Source organism: Coregonus lavaretus (assembly GCF_964263955.1).
Source record: "Coregonus lavaretus genome assembly, contig: HAP1_SCAFFOLD_545, whole genome shotgun sequence".
Lineage (NCBI taxonomy): Eukaryota > Metazoa > Chordata > Actinopteri > Salmoniformes > Salmonidae > Coregonus > Coregonus lavaretus.
In genome coordinates this window covers 30,479-50,688 of record NW_028160696.1, presented here as the reverse complement: position 1 = coordinate 50,688, position 20,210 = coordinate 30,479, and the positions used below count along the sequence as shown (strand labels likewise).

General features: G+C 43.0%; 1 protein-coding gene across 7 annotated transcripts in view; it reads right to left on the bottom strand.

Annotated features, from left to right (window-relative positions):
• LOC311121534 (neuronal cell adhesion molecule-like) overlaps positions 1-20,210 on the bottom strand; it is a 61,259-nt gene that overhangs the window by 20,775 nt on the left and 20,274 nt on the right. For 5 of the 7 annotated variants that reach the window (XM_084196012.1, XM_084196013.1, XM_084196015.1 and 2 more), the window contains exons 2-13: positions 11,733-11,961; positions 11,168-11,185; positions 10,511-10,616; positions 9,443-9,636; positions 7,486-7,608; positions 7,084-7,254; positions 4,757-4,868; positions 4,315-4,499; positions 3,633-3,764; positions 3,101-3,244; positions 2,784-2,895; positions 1,880-2,046 (exon numbers count right to left, since the gene is read on the bottom strand). In XM_084196012.1, the coding sequence (XP_084052138.1) occupies positions 1,880-2,046; positions 2,784-2,895; positions 3,101-3,244; positions 3,633-3,764; positions 4,315-4,499; positions 4,757-4,868; positions 7,084-7,254; positions 7,486-7,608; positions 9,443-9,636; positions 10,511-10,616; positions 11,168-11,185; positions 11,733-11,826 (1,558 nt within the window). In that variant the 5' untranslated portion in view covers positions 11,827-11,961. The remainder of the gene's footprint in view (positions 1-1,879; positions 2,047-2,783; positions 2,896-3,100; positions 3,245-3,632; positions 3,765-4,314; positions 4,500-4,756; positions 4,869-7,083; positions 7,255-7,485; positions 7,609-9,442; positions 9,637-10,510; positions 10,617-11,167; positions 11,186-11,732; positions 11,962-20,210) is intronic. The other 2 variants (XM_084196014.1, XM_084196018.1) reach the window with 1 other exon arrangement.

The following is a 20,210-nucleotide window of genomic DNA, read 5'->3' as shown; positions in this document are numbered from 1 at the left end:
CATGATGCATTATAACATCTATAACTACATTCATAATGGATTATAACATCTATAACTACATTCATAATGGATCATAACATCTATAACTACATTCATAATGGATCATAACATCTATAACTACATTCATAATGGATTATAACATCTATAACTACATTCATAATGCATTATAAGTGTCTATAAAGACATTCATAATGCATTATAAGTGTCTATAACTACAGGCATAATGCATCATAAGTGTCTATAACTACATTCATAATGCATTATAAGTGTATATAACTACATTCATAATGCATTATAAGTGTATATAACTACATTCATAATGCATTATAAGTGTATATAACTACATTCATAATGCATTATAAGTGCATTCATGACGCCTTATGAGCTATGTGCATAATAAACAATAATGCACAAAATAGCCATAGGTGATAATAGATGGTCATAAACATCTATAACTACATTCATAAAGCATTATAACATATATAACTACATTCATGATGCATTATAACATCTATAACTACATTCATAATGGATTATAACATCTATAACTACATTCATAATGGATTATAACATTTATAACTACATTCATAATGGATTATAACATCTATAACTACATTCATAATGCATTATAACATCTATAACTACATTCATAATGGATCATAACATCTATAACTACATTCATAATGGATTATAACATCTATAACTACATTCATAATGCATTATAAGTGTCTATAAATACATTCATAATACATTATAAGTGTCTATAAAGACATTCATAATGCATTATAAGTGTCTATAACTACAGGCATAATGCATCATAAGTGTCTATAACTACATTCATAATGCATTATAAGTGTATATAACTACATTCATAATGCATTATAAGTGTATATAACTACATTCATAATGCATTATAAGTTTCTATAACTACATGCGTAATGGATCATAACATCTATAACTACATTCATAATGGATTATAACATCTATAACTACATTCATAATGCATTATAAGTGTCTATAAATACATTCATAATACATTATAAGTGTCTATAAAGACATTCATAATGCATTATAAGTGTCTATAACGACAGGCATAATGCATCATAGGTGTCTATAACTACATTCATAATGCATTATAAGTGTATATAACTACATTCATAATGCATTATAAGTGTATATAACTACATTCATAATGGATCATAACATATATAACTACATTCATAATGGATTATAACATCTATAACTACATTCATAATGCATTATAACATCTATAACTACATTCATAATGGATCATAACATCTATAACTACATTCATAATGGATTATAACATCTATAACTACATTCATAATGCATTATAAGTGTCTATAAATACATTCATAATACATTATAAGTGTCTATAAAGACATTCATAACGCATTATAAGTGTCTATAACTACAGGCATAATGCATCATAAGTGTCTATAACTACATTCATAATGCATTATAAGTGTATATAACTACATTCATAATGCATTATAAGTGTATATAACTACATTCATAATGCATTATAAGTGTATATAACTACATTCATAATGCATTATAAGTGTCTATAACTACATTCATAATGCATTATAAGTGCATTCATGACGCCTTATGAGCTATGTGCATAATAAACAATAATGCACAAAATAGCCATAGGTGATAATAGATGGTCATAAACATCTATAACTACATTCATAAAGCATTATAACATATATAACTACATTCATAATGCATTATAACATCTATAACTACATTCATAATGATTATAACATCTATAACTACATTCATAATGCATTATAAGTGTCTATAAATACATTCATAAAGCATTATAATCAGGTTATGAGCAGGCTTGTCTGACCTTTGACCTCTAGGTAGACATGGTTCTCCTTGGTTCCCAGGTTGTTGGAGGCTATACAGGTGTACTTGCCACTGTTCAGGGGCTGGGCTACGTTGATCTCTAAGGTACCGTTATTATGGATCATATATGGGTCTCTATTCAGGATACTGGTCTGGCTGTCCTTAAACCTGCAGAGGAAACACATTAGAACACTAGGACCCTGAGAGACTTCATCAGAGGAAACACACTAGAACACTAGGACCCTGAGAGACTTCATCAGAGGAAACACATTAGAACACTAGGACCCTGTGAGACTTCATCAGAGGAAACACATTAGAACACTAGGACCCTGTGAGACTTCATCAGAGGAAACACATTAGAACACTAGGACCCTGTGAGACTTCATCAGAGGAAACACACTAGAACACTAGGACCCTGAGAGACTTCATCAGAGGAAACACACTAGAACACTAGGACCCTGTGAGACTTCATCAGCTCAGTTCCTTATGAGAAGATAATGTAGAACAGTTTGTGACTGTAGGACTTTACTGGACACTGTGTCATATTCATTAGCAGCCCTCTGTTCACGATCACACTAGCCTCAGTGATCTCCATTAGGAAGTGCAGTGGTGTTAACAGAGTGGTGTTAACAGAGTGCCCTTTACAACATCCCTACGTGGTGTCTCTTGTGAGAAAGGTTTTTGAGAGCATGGAAAAGCTACTGGGCAACCACTGGATATGTACTGTACCTACTTTACAAACAAGATGGGAGACTTAGAGTCTGGCTGACTGGCTTGCGAGACTCTGGCTGACTGGCTTATGAGACTAGACTCTGGCTGACTGGCTTGTGAGACTCTGGCTAACTGGCTTATGAGACTAGAGTCTGGCTGACTGGCTTGCGATGCTTAGAGTCTGATGGACTAACCATGTGATGGTTGGTATGGGTGAGCCGAACGAGGCACAGTCCAGTAAAGCAGGATTGTTGGTGATGACCTGGTACACGTTGTTGGGGGGAGTCAGCACCCTTGGTGCTTCGGCTGAAAACAGAAACAAATAATATTGATAATGATTACTATACCATACCTTGACATGAGAATGACGCAGCGAACACAAAATGCTCTCATTGGCCAAAACAATGTTCAAGAGTTATAAAGCTCAAGAGTTCAGAGTTGTTTTTTGTTTATTGACTCAATATCCTGATTCTAAAAGGCAGACTCAATGGTTGTGTTTCCAGTAACTCACCAAGCACATTGACAAAAGCATTAGCCAGCAGGTAGCCAAACTCATTGGAGGCGTTGCACTGGTAGACAGCGCTGGAGCCGGTCTGGACGTCGCTCAGAATCACTGTGTCGTCCTCCACCTTCCGACTCACGTCCTTCGGAGAGTCTATCAAGGGATCACAGGCTGGATATACAAGTATGTCACACATTCAATCCTCTGTTCACTCTTCCTCCTGCACATCTGGATGTTCATACTCAACAGAGAGATGAAACCGTATAGATGTGTGCTCTGGTCACATAGGGGACGAATCCTAACTTGAGATAGGATACTCTACTTGCGTGCATCACCATGTTTCGTGCAAACCATGATTTCTGCAAAAGTATCTGAGCTCTGTTGCTGTTCTACCTACTGTGAAACACACTGACTGTAAATCGCTCTGGATAAGAGTGTTTGCTAAATTACTCAAATGTAAATGTAAGCTTTAGTGTGCATTTCTCCAGTTAGGATTCGTTCCGTTGAGCCGCAGGCTGGGGTGGAAGTGGACTAGACTCACTTTCGATGGGGACTCCGTTGACGGACCATGTGATTTTGGGCTTGGGGTCTCCATTGACCCTGCAGGTGAGGATGCCCGTCTCCATGGGGGCCAGTATCAGGTTCCTGGGGGCACTGATCCAGAACGGAGCCGCTGAGGGGGGGGTATTAGTGTTAGGGACATTTCTGTTACGGTAACACTGTAAAGGTACTAGTGTTGGGAACATTTCTGTTACGGTAACACTGTAAAGGTACTAGTGTCAGGAACATTTCTGTTACGGTAACACTGTAAAGGTACTAGTGTCAGGAACATTTCTGTTACGGTAACACTGTAAAGGTACTAGTGTCAGGAACATTTCTGTTACGGTAACACTGTAAAGGTACTAGTGTTAGGGACATTTCTGTTACGGTAACACTGTAAAGGTACTAGTGTCAGGAACATTTCTGTTACGGTAACACTGTAAAGGTACTAGTGTCAGGAACATTTCTGTTACGGTAACACTGTAAAGGTACTAGTGTCAGGAACATTTCTGTTACGGTAACACTGTAAAGGTACTAGTGTCAGGAACATTTCTGTTATGGTAACACTGTAAAGGTACTAGTGTTAGGAACATTTCTGTTACGGTAACACTGTAAAGGTACCAGTGTCAGGAACATTTCTCCACATATTTCATCTAGTCCTAACTCTGCGTTGTGTCACAGACCTTTGACGTTGACTTTGATGATGTGGTGGGCGGAGCCTAGGCTGTTCTTGGCGGTGCAGCGGTAGTCCCCAGCGTCCGCCTCCATTACGTCTGCGATCTTCAACGTTTTCTGGAAGTTGTGGAAGGACATCCGGCTGCTAGGAAGGTCGCCACTCTCCTTATACCAGGACACCTCCGGAGTCGGGCTAGCAAAAACAACAACAAAAAAGAAATAATTTACCAATATCTGTGTATTGTCATCTCCCAAAAAGAACAGACAGACAGCTAGTCAACTGTTGTCTAGGTAACCAGCCTGGTTTTGCAATACCAAACAAGTAGTATTGCTGAATGCAGAAACAGTCAGATACAAAGACTAAACAAACCAACCTGCCCTTGTGCAAAAACAGAAGTCAAAACCTTGTGCACAGCAGTGTTGTTCAAGAAGTGTTGTGGATGTACTTACAGTCCTTCAGCGATACACTCCAGCTCCAGAACCCCTCCTCTCAGGGCCATCTGGGTGCTGCTCTTCCCAAGAGGAGCCATGAAGCTGGGTTGCCGCTCCCCCGATGGACTGTCTGGAGAACAGGACAGGAAACAACCATCTCAGCACCAGAACCACACGTTTCTTATACCCTGTTCACACTACTGAGCCAAGCCGAGCTGAGACAAGCTGAGTAGTACTTCACTGACCTGGGTAGTGGGTACATATCCACCATAGTTGCTGGATTGGAAAGGGTATAACTGTCTGTAGCTAGCTGTGAGCGTTCAGTTCGTAGAGCCAGTAGTCCAGCACCAGCGACATATAGACTATTAAAGGATAGTAGTAATATCACGTGCTGTTATGGACTGTGATAGTGGATATATAATGACTTAACTGTAGCCAGGCAGGCCCTACGTTGGCCCTATCAGAGGCTGCTTCCCAAACAGCACCCTATTCAGCATAGTGCACTATATACAGTATGGCCACTGGTCTAAAGTAAACACAGAACACCTGGAGAGACAGGTCGTCCTTCGTCAATCCGTTGCCAAGACAACCAAGGGATCTCTCACTGCCCCTAGAGCTTCCTTCCACCACATCACCCTTAGTATCCTTCCTCGATATAATCATATGACAGATTTTAGCCATAAGCTAGCTACGGTTGCTATGATTCTGACATTTTCAGCCATAAGCAATCCCTTACTGAAAGGTCTTGGAAAATCTCTTCCGGGTAAATTTATAATTAGACTAGATTGAGTGAGAAGAGCTGGGGGGAATGTGCTGTATACAACACATTGACGTGAACCGCTGATTTGATGGACAGAACACAGATTGAGTTTAATGATCTTTCCATGCATGCCTTTTTCAGGGTCGGAGACTTACATTAAAATAACATGGAAAGATCTAGAAGAGGGAGTAAATACTGCCTATGGGTCAGGCAAGAGTTTCATCAAACTAGTCCTATATGCTGTTTGCTTCACATTGGATTTCATCATCTAACTATTGGGTTACGTGTTGAATTGAAACTAGGAGGAGCATACCTTTTACTATGAATAATGCTAAGCTAATGCTCAGCCTATGGTTAACATTAGTAGATTAATGTCCATTGCTTTGGAAGGAATATCCAGCCAAAGAAAGGAACATCCATTACAGTAAAGAAAAGGGATTTGATTGGTTGCTTTTTCCTGATTGGTTTTCTATAAATTAATCCACCTTTCATTTAGACATTTGGTTTTCAAAGTGAGAAGGTATGCTAAGCTAACAAAGTACAGCGTAAAGGGAGAGGGTTTAGTTATGGAATTTAATTAACATTGTTTGATGTTATTTTGTAATATTATGTTATAAATGTTAATTTAGTCACACAGGAGGAGGTTGGGAGTAGATTATCAGGTCAGGTATATTCCAGGTAGGTTATACAACAGGTTGTTGGAGTCAGGTGGGTCAGGTATATTCCAGGTAGGTTATGCAACAGGTGTTGGAGTCAGGTGGGTCAGGTATATTCCAGGTAGGTTATACAACAGGTGTTAGAGTCAGGTGGGTCAGGTATATTCCAGGTAGGTTATACAACAGGTGTTGGAGTCAGGTGGGTCAGGTATATTCCAGGTAGGTTATACAACAGGTGTTGGAGTCAGGTGGGTCAGGTATATTTCAGGTGAGGTTAGACTAAAAGGAGGAGTTGGGATGGGGCTGGGTTCACTTTGGGGTAAGGGGGTAAACCAGCACTCACCAACAAATAAATCGTTCGTATAATTGTACATAGCTGCCACAGTTTCATTGATTGCATCCACTGTAAAAATCAATCAGAAGTATCAGAAGCATGCAGTACTACTTAGACATCTACAGGGGAACAACCATGGGGGAGATTCAGTTCAGAGAAAGGGAGATCATCGAACAACAGCAACATGAAAGGACAGTTTAAAAAAATGCATCACACATTCAAATGATGTGAGTATTACAAAAATACTCTAGAAAATGATCACAATATTAAAATATTGCAAAACAAGGTAATGTGGAGATGCACAGAAACATGTAAACATACAATGACAATTAATGTCATGGTTTCCACTAAGACCACAGATAGAACCAGACAACCCAGGGACAGCCCAGGACATAGACCGTCTTGCCCAAATTTGCTCCCTTTGCCTTGGCCCTAACCCTTGTTTGCTGATCTGAAGGGTATTGATAGGTATAAGCAGTGTAATGGTGGAGCTTCCACCTTATTGCTTCCAACTTACAGATCAGCAAACATCTAAGGGTTAGGAACCCACTGAGACTGGTTAAAAGTCTCTGTGCTGAGTGGGATGGACACTTACTGTCCAGGACTTTGACAGTGATGGGTTGTTTCTGCTGAATGGTCTGTGTGTGGGGGAAGCGGGCATAACAGATGTAGTCGTTCCTGGTGTCATCCAATAGGACGTTAGAGAAGTACAGGTCCCCGTTTAACGCCTGGGACACACGTGTGTTCTGAGGTAGGCGCTGGAAGTCTGGAGGGGGGGGGGGGAAACATGAATATGTTACACATGGTGGTTGTATACAATTACACTAAATATTTATGCTTGCTGACAACCAAAAACAACCTCTATATAAACTCTAAACACATTGTATTGCACAGTCCGACAATAAGACTTCTAAAATTGGGCTTTACAGCATATTGTCTTGATGTAATCAACAAACAACAGTGATATATAAACGTATGAAACCCCATGAAGACTTACTGTTGTCCATCCAGAAGATAATAGGAGGAGGCAGGCCTGCAGGGGGTCGGCACCGCAGGACCAGAGACACCCCCACCTGCACCATGATTGCCTCGTTCCTCTCCTTCGACCACAAGGGGGACCCTGTGTCACACAAACACACATCATACAGACAGCCGTGAGGTAGGGGCCCTGTTTAAAATGTACTGCAGGGAGGGAGGGGCCCTGTTTAAAATGTACTGCAGGGAGGGAGGGGCCCTGTTTAAAATGTACTGCAGGGAGGGAGGGGCCCTGTTTAAAATGTACTGCAGGGAGGGAGGGGCCCTGTTTAAAATGTACTGCAGGGAGGGAGGGGCCCTGTTTAAAATGTACTACAGGGAGGGAGGGGCCCTGTTTAAAATGTACTACAGGGAGGGAGGGGCCCTGTTTAAAATGTACTGTGGGGAGGGAGGGACCCTGTTTAAAATGTACTGCAGGGAGGGAGGGGCCCTGTTTAAAATGTACTGCAGGGAGGGAGGGGCCCTGTTTAAAATGTATTGCAGGGAGGGAGGGGCCCTGTTTAAAATGTACCGCAGGGAGGTAGGGGCCATGTTTAAAATGTACTGCAGGGAGGTAGGGGCCCTGTTTAAAATATATTGCAGGGAGGGAGGGGCCCTGTTTAAAATGTACTGCAGGGAGGGAGGGGCCCTGTTTAAAATGTACTGCAGGGAGGTAGGGGCCATGTTTAAAATGTACTGCAGGGAGGTAGGGGCCCTGTTTAAAATGTACTGCAGGGAGGGAGGGGCCCTGTTTAAAATGTACTGCAGGGAGGGAGGGGCCCTGTTTAAAATGTACTGCAGGGAGGTAGGGGCCATGTTTAAAATGTACTGCAGGGAGGTAGGGTCCCTGTTTAAAATGTACTGCAGGGAGGGATGGGCCCTGTTTAAAATGTACTGCAGGGAGGGAGGGGCCCTGTTTAAAATGTACTGCAGGGAGGGAGGGGCCCTGTTTAAAATGTACTGCAGGGAGGGAGGGGCCCTGTTTGAAATGTAATGCAGGGAGTTATGTCTTTAAAATATCAGAATGGTTAACTCTAATCTGTAAAGATCTGCTGATTATAATACTTGTTCAATACAGATTCATCATCCCTTCAGGGAGAGTTTACAAAGTGAAGAAGTGTTTGTTATGACTAGAATCCCAGGGTAAAATAGTTGTACTATAGTTGGCTCAGGTTAAATACAGGCTCAGGTTAAAGACAGGCTCAGGTTAAAGACAGGCTCAGGGTAAAGACAGGCTCAGGTTGAAGATATGCTCAGGTTAAAGACAGGCTCAGGTTAAAGACAGGCTCAGGGTAATAACAGGCTCAGGTTAAAGATAGGCTCGGAATAAAGATAGGCTCAGGGTAACAACAGGCTCAGGGTAATAACAGGCTCAGGGTAAAGACAGGCTCAGGGTAAAGACAGGCTCAGTGTAAAGAGGCTCAGGTTAAAGACAGGCTCAGGGTAAAGACAGGCTCAGGGTAAAGACAGGCTCAGGGTAAAGACATGCTCAGGGTAAAGACAGGCTCAGGTTAACAACAGGCTCAGGGTAAAGACATGCTCAGGGTAAAGACAGGCTCAGGTTAACAACAGGCTCAGGGTAAAGACAGGCTCAGGGTAAAGACATGCTCAGGGTAAAGACAGGCTCAGGTTAACAACAGGCTCAGGGTAAAGACAGGCTCAGAGTAACAACAGGCTCAGGGTAAAGACAGGCTCAGGTTAAAGACAGGCTCAGTGTAAAGAGGCTCAGGTTAAAGACAGGCTCAGGGTAAAGACAGGTTCAGGGTAAAGACAGGCTCAGAGTAACAACAGGCTCAGGGTAAAGACAGGCTCAGGTTAAAGACAGGCTCAGTGTAAAGAGGCTCAGGGTAAAGACAGGCTCAGGGTAACAACAGGTTCAGGGTAAAGACAGGTTCAGGGTAAAGACAGGCTCAGTGACAGTTGGAAGTAACAGTCCTTACTGGACTGTCTGATGATGATGTTGTTGGAAACAGCGGTCCCGCGCTCGTTGCGTGCGGTACACTGGTAGACCCCCTCGTAGGCCTCAGCCTTCTCCCCACTGATGTCTATGACCAGCGTCCCTGAGCTCGGCTTCATCAACACCTTAGAGTCCTTCTCCACGTCAAAATGCGTCCCATTCCGTGTCCAGGAAAAGCTGGATGAAACATAAGGGGTTAAAGTAGAGTACGGTAGAGTAGAGTAGAGTACAGTAGAAAATCTAATTGAGGTTAGACATGTATCCAGTTCATGGAATAGGGCTGAATATTGGGATTCATGTGACTCATTTAGAACCCTCCACTTGAGAGTCAGTCCTGAAGGTGGTGTATCTAATGGTTTAGAACCCTCCACTTGAGAGTCAGTACTGAAGGTGGTGTATCTAATGGTTTAGAACCCTCCACTTGAGAGTCAGTCCTGAAGGTGGTGTATCTAATGGTTTAGAACCCTCCACTTGAGAGTCAGTCCTGAAGGTGGTGTATCTAATGGTTTAGAACCCTCCACTTGAGAGTCAGTCCTGAAGGTGGTGTATCTAATGGTTTAGAACCCTCCACTTGAGAGTCAGTCCTGAAGGTGGTGTATCTAATGGTTTAGAACCCTCCACTTGAGAGTCAGTACTGAAGGTGGTGTATCTAATGGTTTAGAACCCTCCACTTGAGAGTCAGTACTGAAGGTGGTGTATCTAATGGTTTAGAACCCTCCACTTGAGAGTCAGTACTGAAGGTGGTGTATCTAATGGTTTAGAACCCTCCACTTGAGAGTCAGTACTGAAGGTGGTGTATCTAATGGTTTACCTGTAACCTTAAAGGGTTCTTCAAAGGGTTCTCCTATGGGAACAGCCGAATAACCCTTTTTGGCTCCAGATAGCAGCTTTTATTTCTAAGAGCGTAGAGACTCTCAAGAGGGAGTTTCTACTTAACTGTAGGCAGTTAGGCTCAGTCAGGTGTTGCAGTTAAGTGTTACTAACGCGATGGACGATGGGTCTCTATGGTAATGGTCTTCAATGTGATTTATTCACACAGCATTCCACTCACCTGGGATGCGGCTTCCCTTTGGCCTCACAGTAGATGAGGATGTTCTCCCGAGGGTCAATGATGAAATCCTTAGGGGATTGGTGGGTTATAGTGGGGGGCTGTGGTACTGGAGGGAGGGGTAACGAGAGGGTTAAACAGAGGCAAATCTACACACACCTCACTCCACAATGTGCACACACACATAGCGACACAGACACACACACATACACACACACACACACACACAAACAAACACACAGACATAGTGAGAGAGAGAGACACACACACACACTCACTCAGAGAGAGAAGCAGACGCAACACATTAGCCAGCATTAAATCAAATGGAAGGAAAAGTAAGCAGCATGCACTCAGCAGGACAAGATGCAGCAAACACTTCCTGTAACTATCAACCACAATGCTACATGTAAATCACCATTGCATCTTATTATACTTATGGACGATCATTGTATTACCATTCAATTAAAGGGTTCAAACATGAATGACAAACATGAAATAAATAAAAAATCAATAAAAAGCTTGTTTGTAAACACAGGGGGCCAAATAGCTACATGCAAATTTAGCGACGTCACTCCAATCCACACGACAGTAAGATCTCCACACTCCATCACTCCACACTACATCTCACGGCAGAGACAGAGTCATGCACTGATAACTTACATCCTTCCAGAACCTTAGCTTTTTGTCCCCCATGAATGGTCATAAAATGGTGAGGAAGGTGAGGAAAGCTAAGTATTAGTCAACAGGCAGATAAAGGTAATGTGGGTAATGTTTGAGTCCAAAATGGCACCCTATTCCCTATATAGTGCACTACTTTTGACCAGGGTCTATAGGGCTCTGGTCAGAAGTAGTGCACTATAAAGGGAATAGGGTGCCATTTGGGATGCATGCAATGTGGCAAGACAATAATAGAGGATTCCTCTTCACTGTGGTTGAACTGTATCATCATCTGAGATCTGTCCCAACATGCATATCATGTCACCATGCAGTGTTGTTGAGATGCAGGTCACTGGAAGGAAGCTACTGTATCTATGGTTAATTGACTGAATGCTTCCGAACCCTGTACATACTAACTTGTAACCAGTAATGTCATGAAATCTGAAAACAAACAATTCCAGTAACAAAAAAATACAGTACCCATTCAATATTGCGGGAGTCACCATCTTAAATTCTATGAACAATCTGAACATTCTGATCTACAGTCACCATATCCTACAGTACTTACGGTCAAGAGGCACTTCTAAGGCTGTGGTCATGTGACCAAGGAATATCACCAGCAAAGCACCGCTGCTCAGCACCCATTTCCTCTTCCTGTCCATGGTCCGGCGTGTCAGGTTAAAAGGCCTCCCCCCTGGTCCGGCGTGTTACGTTTAAAGGCCTCCCCCTGGTCAGAGCTCTCCACAATCAGGACTATGTGAGGGACAAGCAGGGCATCCACCACACCAGCCAGTCAGCTGATAGAGAGAGAGAGAGAGAGAGAGAGAGAGAGAGAGAGAGAGAGAGAGAGAGAGAGAGAGAGAGAGAGAGAGAGAGAGAGAGAGAGAGAGAGAGAGAGAGAGAAGAGAGAGAGAGAGAGAGAGAGAGAGAGAGAGAGAGAGAGAGAGAGAGAGAGAGAGAGAGAGAGAGAGAGAGAGAGAGAGAGAGAGAGAGAGAGAGAGAGAGAGAGAGAGAGAGAGAGAGAGAGAGAGAGAGAGAGAGAGACAGAGAGAGAGAGAGAGAGAGAGAGAGAGAGAGCGAGAGGGAAAGGGAGAGAGAGAGATGAAGAACTGTTTAGTTTAGTTCATTAGGATCTCCATTAGACACTGCACATGCAGCAGCTACTCTTCCTGGGGTCCACATAAAACGTACAAATACATGAGAAAGTATAGAACAGTTATAGACAAGGACAACTTAAGATATTACATTAATGCAAAGTGAAATCGATGTACACCATTAGATTATCTTAACCCATCAATTCAACAGAGAACTTCAAACAACCACAAAACAGAAAACCGCCAAGACCAGCCTTACTAAGCTGCCAAAGACAACCTATGACCACTACAGTGTACAGCAGGCCTGTGTGCTCCAGTAAGGGATGGAACTGGACTGGTTGTAGTGTGTTTGGCTGTAACCACAGGCCACAGGAGTGCGCTGTTCACCGGATGTGGTACCTTGTCCCGGACCTGCTGTTTTCAACCCTCTCTCTCCCTTTCCCTCTCTCCCTCCCTCCCTCTCTCTCTCCCTCTCTATTGCAGCTGCTGTCTCGACCTATGAATGCTTGGCTATGAAAAGCCAACTGACATTTACTCCTGAGGTGCTGACCTGTTGCACCCTCTACAACCACTGTGATTATTATTTGACCCTGCTGGTCATCTATGAACGTTTGAACATCTTGAAGAACGATCTGGCCTTAATGGCCATGTACTGTTGTAATCTTCACCTGGCACAGCCAGAAGAGGACTGGCCACCACTCATAGCCTGGTTCCTCTCTAGGTTTCCTCCTAGGTTCCTGCCTTTCTAGGGAGTATTTCCTAGCCACCGTGCTTCTACATCTGCATTGCTTGCTCTTTGGTGTTTTAGGCTGGGTTTCTGTATAAGCACTTTGTGACAACTGCTGATGTAAAAAAAGGCTTTATAAATACATTTGATTGATTGATTGCTTAGCCGTGACGATCACAGAACAGTCGCAGTAGGCTAGATAGCAGCACTGTCAGCCTGTCAGCCACATGGATACTTTTACACATGAATGGACGGCAACATGGACGCACTTCTGTTGTCAACAACAAAAAAGGTTAAAAGACACTGAATTGAAATAAACAGCGACTAGAAACCCCCCTTTGTTTGTTTCATTAATAGTCTCTAATAAACTGCACCACAGGGAATAGGCAGGGAACACTTATCAGGCTACATTCACTGTCATCCATTCATTCTAATGGCTAATATTAACTAGTATCAACAGGCTAGCTATGGTAATGTAGGAATACAGTGGCCCATGTAGTCTATAATTCACATAGAATAAGCAGAAGAGAATGGTCTCATTCACATTGGCATTATTAACAGTGGACAGTGGGACCTGTTCAAGGCTGAGCTGTTGAGGAAGAATAGTGTAGCAACAGGGAGATGGTATTCTCTATTCAGATAACAAAGCCTGGTTGGCTGGAGAGGAGAGGAGAGGAGAGGAGAGGAGAGGAGAGGAGAGGAGAGGAGAGGAGAGGAGAGGAGAGGAGAGGAGAGGAGAGGAGAGGAGAGGAGAGGAGAGGAGAGGAGAGGAGAGGAGAGGAGAGGAGAGGAGAGGAGAGGAGAGGAGAGGAGAGGAGAGCATCCTGCCCTGTCAGGTAAACGGACTCAGAGCTCAGGGGCATGGAGATATATAGTTATGAAAGTTCAATCAGTAAGGCTGGTCTGAATGATCGTCACCTCATTAATCTGGTATTTTATAGTAGTGGATTTAATGATACCTCACCATCATAGCAGGTATTTATATAGTAGTGGTTATAATGATAACTCACCATCATAGCAGATATTTATATAGTAGTGGTTATAATGATAACTCACCATCATAGCAGATATTTATATAGTAGTGGTTATAATGATAACTCACCATCATAGCAGGTATTTATATAGTAGTGGTTATAATGATAACTCACCATCATAGCAGATATTTATATAGTAGTGGTTATAATGATAACTCACCATCATAGCAGATATTTATATAGTAGTGGTTATAATGATAACTCACCATCATAGCAGGTATTTATATAGTAGTGGTTATAATGATAACTCACCATCATAGCAGATATTTATATAGTAGTGGTTATAATGATAACTCACCATCATAGCAGATATTTATATAGTAGTGGTTATAATGATAACTCACCATCATAGCAGATATTTATATAGTAGTGGTTATAATGATAACTCACCATCATAGCAGATATTTATATAGTAGTGGTTATAATGATAACTCACCATCATAGCAGGTATTTATATAGTAGTGGTTATAATGATAACTCACCATCATAGCAGATATTTATATAGTAGTGGTTATAATGATAACTCACCATCATAGCAGATATTTATATAGTAGTGGTTATAATGATAACTCACCATCATAGCAGGTATTTATATAGTAGTGGTTATAATGATAACTCACCATCATAGCAGATATTTATATAGTAGTGGTTATAATGATAACTCACCATCATAGCAGATATTTATATAGTAGTGGTTATAATGATAACTCACCATCATAGCAGATATTTATATAGTAGTGGTTATAATGATAACTCACCATCATAGCAGATATTTATATAGTAGTGGTTATAATGATAACTCACCATCATAGCAGATATTTATATAGTAGTGGTTATAATGATAACTCACCATCATAGCAGATATTTATATAGTAGTGGTTATAATGATACCTCATCATCATAGCAGATATTTATATAGTAGTGGTTATAATGATACCTCATCATCATAGCAGATATTTATATGGTAATAATTATAACGTTACCTCAACGCATATAGAAGGTATTGGTATGGGAGTGTCCATGTTACCCCATCAGCAAAGCAGGTATTGGTATGGGAGTGTTAATAATGTTACCTCATCAGGATAGCGTCACGTCTCTCCTCTTCTTTACCATTAGCAAGTGTGTGGAATGTCATTCACCTATTAACTTCAGCCAATGAGCATGGCACACTAAGGCAATTCTACTACGCTTGCTGATTAACCTATGGGATCACTCGTGCAATAATCACTTCCCTTTTGGTCAACCAATGGGCAAAATTCTAGGGGAGCATTTATGACAACTCACCCCTTGTTTCTCACTTGATGTTTTGCATCAACAGTCTTCCAATGACCTTCCACCTCCCCACCCCCACCAGCATAATAACCTGAAGCCCCGATCTCCCAGCTGGGGGGGGGTTCCATGCCAGCTGCCCAGCATAGGGAAACCTGTCATCAGCACCTGAGCATTCCTCAGAGACGAGGCCTACCCCAAACTATTCAATAAAATCCCATATTGTATTCTGTCTCTGTCATTCAGTTAAGCCTGTACTCCATTTAAATACTATTCATGACCACACACATGCACACTGTGGTTACACACACACACACACACACACACACACAAACACACACACACACACACACACACACACACACACACACACACACACACACACACACACAAACACACACACACACACACACACACACACACACAGGGCCTCTTAAGCACCAGTCTCAAGGTGAACCTTTCAGCTACTCAGCCAGCTCCTGGGAGGGTTAGAAGGTTAGAGGGTTACAGGGTTTTAGGGTTACAGGTTACAGGTTACAGGGTTTAGGGTTACAGGTTACAGGGCTAAGGGTTACAGGTTACATCGTTACAGGTTACAGGTTACAGGGTTTTAGGGTTACAGGTTACAGGTTACAGGGTTTAGGGTTACAGGTTACAGGGCTAAGGGTTACAGGTTACATCGTTACAGGTTACAGGTTACAGGGTTTAGGGTTACAGGTTACAGGTTACAGGGTTTAGGGTTACAGGTTACAGGGCTAAGGGTTACAGGTTACATCGTTACAGGTTACAGGTTACAGGGTTTTAGGGTTACAGGTTACAGGGTTAAGGGTTACAGGTTACAGGTTACAGCGTTACAGGTTACAGGTTACAGGTTACAGGGTTAAGGGTTACAGGTTACAGCGTTACAGGTTACAGGTTACAGGGTTAAGTGGTTTACAGGTTACACAGGTTACAGGGTTACAGGTTACAGGGTTAAGGGTTACAGGTTACAGCGTTACAGGTTACAGGGTTTTAGGGTTACAGGTTACAGGGTTAAGGGTTACAGGTTACAGCGTTACAGGTTACAGGTTACAGGGTTTTAGGGTTACAGGTTACAGGGTTAAGGGTTACAGGTTACAGCGTTACAGGTTACAGGTTACAGCGTTACAGGTTACAGGTTACAGGGTTAAGGGTTACAGGTTACAGGGTTACAGGTTACAGGTTACAGGGTTGCAGGGTTACAGGTTTACAGGTTTACAGGGTTACAGGTTACAGGTTACAGCTTTACAGGGTTACAGGTTACATGGTTTTAGGGTTACAGGTTACAGGGTTGCAGGGTTACATGTTTACAGGGTTACAGGTTATATGGTTGCAGGGTTACAGGTTACAGGGTTGCAGGGTTACAGGTTACAGGGTTACAGGTTACATGTTACAGGTTACAGGTTACAGGTTACAGGTTACAGGTTTACAGGGTTACAGGTTACAGGGTTTTAGGGTTACAGGTTACAGGGTTGCAGGGTTACAGGTTACAGGGTTACAGGTTACAGGGTTACAGGTTACAGGCCTCAGCTCTGTTGGATGGAAAACCATCTCACTGAATTACTACTGTAGACACACATTCAGCATTCACAAACAAGCAAACCCATCTCACAGACTGGGGATAACTACACACACACACACACACATGCACACGCACACACAGATTGGAGAGAACTCCACACACTCAGCATTCAGACACAGTGAAACACATCTCCACACACACTCTCAGTATTTCTAAAACAGACCACAGTATCTGTGACAGTGGGAATAATAATAGCTTTTACACAGGATGTCATATCTCACATAGAGATGCACATAGGCATGACATATCTGGTGTGATAAACATCAGCATACTGGAATGTTCATAGGTATGCCATCATTGTGATTTTGAGCAAATATACAGTAGTTCATACCGAACCAATAAAACCCTTTTTAAATGACAAAATCAGCCAATCAAATCAAATTGTATTTGTCACATACACTTGTTTAGCAGATGTTATAGCGGGTGTAGCGAAATGCTTGTGCTTCTAGCTCCGACAGTGCAGTAATATCTAACAAGTAATATCTAACAATTTCACAACATATACCCAATACACACAAATCTAGTAAGGAATGGAATTTAAGAATATCTACATATATGGACAAGCAATGACAGAACGGCATGGACTAAGATACAGTAGAATATTATAGAATAGAATACAGTATATACATATGAGATGAGTAGTGCAAGATATGTAAACATTATTAAAGTGACTAGTGTTCCATTTCTTAAAGTGGCCAGTGATTTCAATAGGCAGCAGCAGCCTCTAATGTGCTGGTGATGGCTATTTAACAGTCTGATGTTAACATTACTAGTCAGATGTGTAGCACTTCTGCTCTGGTCAACTTCTGGAACAAATTACACACAGCACACCCACAGCACACCCACAGTGCCATGGCTTCTGGTGGTTGCCATAGATACGGTACGCATTGCCCCCTGAGGAGGGGAGAACTTGAAATGTCTCAAAGCAGAAAGAAAAACAACAACACACTCACTGCCAAAGAATGAGCCTGCCAATCACACGCCCAGAGATGGAAGAGCCTGCCAATCAAACGCCCAGAGATGGAAGAGCCTGCCAATCAAACTCCCGGAGATGGAAGAGCCTGCCAATCAAACGTCCGGAGATGGAAGAGCCTGCCAATCAAACGCCCGGAGATGGAAGAGCCTGCCAATCAAACGCCCAGAGATGGAAGAGCCTGCCAATCAAACGCCCGGAGATGGAAGAGCCTGCCAATCAAACGCCCGGAGATGAAAGAGCCTGTCAATCAAACGCCCGGAGATGGAAGAGCCTGCCAATCAAACGCCCAGAGATGGAAGAGCCTGCCAATCAAATGCCCAGAGATGGAAGAGCCTGCCAATCAAACGCCCGGAGATGGAAGAGCCTGCCAATCAAACACCCAGAGATGGAAGAGCCTGCCAATCAAACGCCCAGAGATGGAAGAGCCTGCCAATCAAACGCCCAGAGATGGAAGAGCCTGCCAATCAAATGCCTGGAGATGGAAGAGCCTGCCAATCAAACGCCCAGAGATGGAAGAGCCTGCCAATCAAACACCCAGAGATGGAAGAGCCTGCCAATCAAACGCCCGGAGATGGAAGAGCCTGCCAATCAAACGCCCGGAGATGGAAGAGCCTGCCAATCAAACGCCCAGAGATGGAAGAGCCTGCCAATCAAACACCCAGAGATGGAAGAGCCTGCCAATCAAACCCCCAGAGATGGAAGAGCCTGCCAACCAAACACCCAGAGATGGAAAAGCCTGCCAATCAAACACCCAGAGATGGAAGACCCTGCCAATCAAACACCAAGAGATGGAAGAGCCTGCCAATCAAACACCCGGAGATGGAAGAGCCTGCCAATCAAACGCCCAGAGATGGAAGAGCCTGCCAATCAAACACCCAGAGATGGAAAAGCCTGCCAATCAAACACCCAGAGATGGAAGACCCTGCCAATCAAACACCCAGAGATGGAAGAGCCTGCCAATCAAACGCCCAGAGATGGAAGAGCCTGCGAATCAAACGCCCGGAGATGGAAGAGCCTGCCAATCAAACGCCCGGAGATAGAAGAGCCTGTCAATCAAACGCCCGGAGATGGAAGAGCCTGCCAATCAAACGCCCAGAGATGGAAGAGCCTGCCAATCAAACGCCCAGAGATGGAAGAGCCTGCCAATCAAACGCCCAAAGATGGAAGAGCCTGCCAATCAAACGCCCGGAGATGGAAGAGGCTGCCAATCAAACACCCAGAGATGGAAGAGCCTGCCAATCAAACACCCAGAGATGGAAGAGCCTGCCAATCAAACGCCCAGAGATGGAAGAGCCTGCCAATCAAACGCCCGGAGATGGAAGAGCCTGCCAATCAAACACCCAGAGATGGAAGAGCCTGCCAATCAAACACCCAGAGATGGAAGAGCCTGCCAATCAAACACCCGGAGATGGAAGAGCCTGCCAATCAAACGCCCGGAGATGGAAGAGCCTGCCAATCAAACGCCCAGAGATGGAAGAGCCTGCCAATCAAACGCCCGGAGATGGAAGAGCCTTCCAATCAAACGCCCAGAGATGGAAGAGCCTGCCAATCAAACGCCCGGAGATGGAAGATTGTACTGTTGCCAAGCTGATATACTCTGTTATTATCTAAAAGGAATCTTGACATTTTTTTGCATGCATTCCAAATGGCACCCTATTCCCTACATATCATAACCCCTGACCTTATACTGTAGTCTTTAGGCCTGGAGACTATCATAACCACTAAAGACCTTATACTGTAGTCTTTAGGCCTGGAGACTATCATAACCATTACAGACCTTATACTGTAGTCTTTAGGCCTGGAGACTATCATAACCATTACAGACCTTCTCTGTAGTCTTTAGGCCTGGAGACTATCATAACCATTACAGACCTTATACAGTAGTCTTTAGGCCTGGAGACTATCATAACCACTACAGACCTTATACTGTAATCTTTAGGCCTGGAGACTATCATAACCATTACAGACCTTATACTGTAGTCTTTAGGCCTGGAGACTATCATAACCATTACAGACCTTATACTGTAGTCTTTAGGCCTGGAGACTATCATAACCACTACAGACCTTATAGTGTAGTATTTAGGCCTGGAGACTATCATAACCATTACAGACCTTATACTGTAGTCTTTAGGCCTGGAGACTATCATAACCATTACAGACCTTATACTGTAGTCTTTAGGCCTGGAGACTATCATAACCCCTGACCTTATACTGTAGTCTTTAGGCCTGGAGACTATCATAACCATTACAGACCTTCTCTGTAGTCTTTAGGCCTGGAGACTATCATAACCATTACAGACCTTATACTGTAGTCTTTAGGCCTGGAGACTATCATAACCATTACAG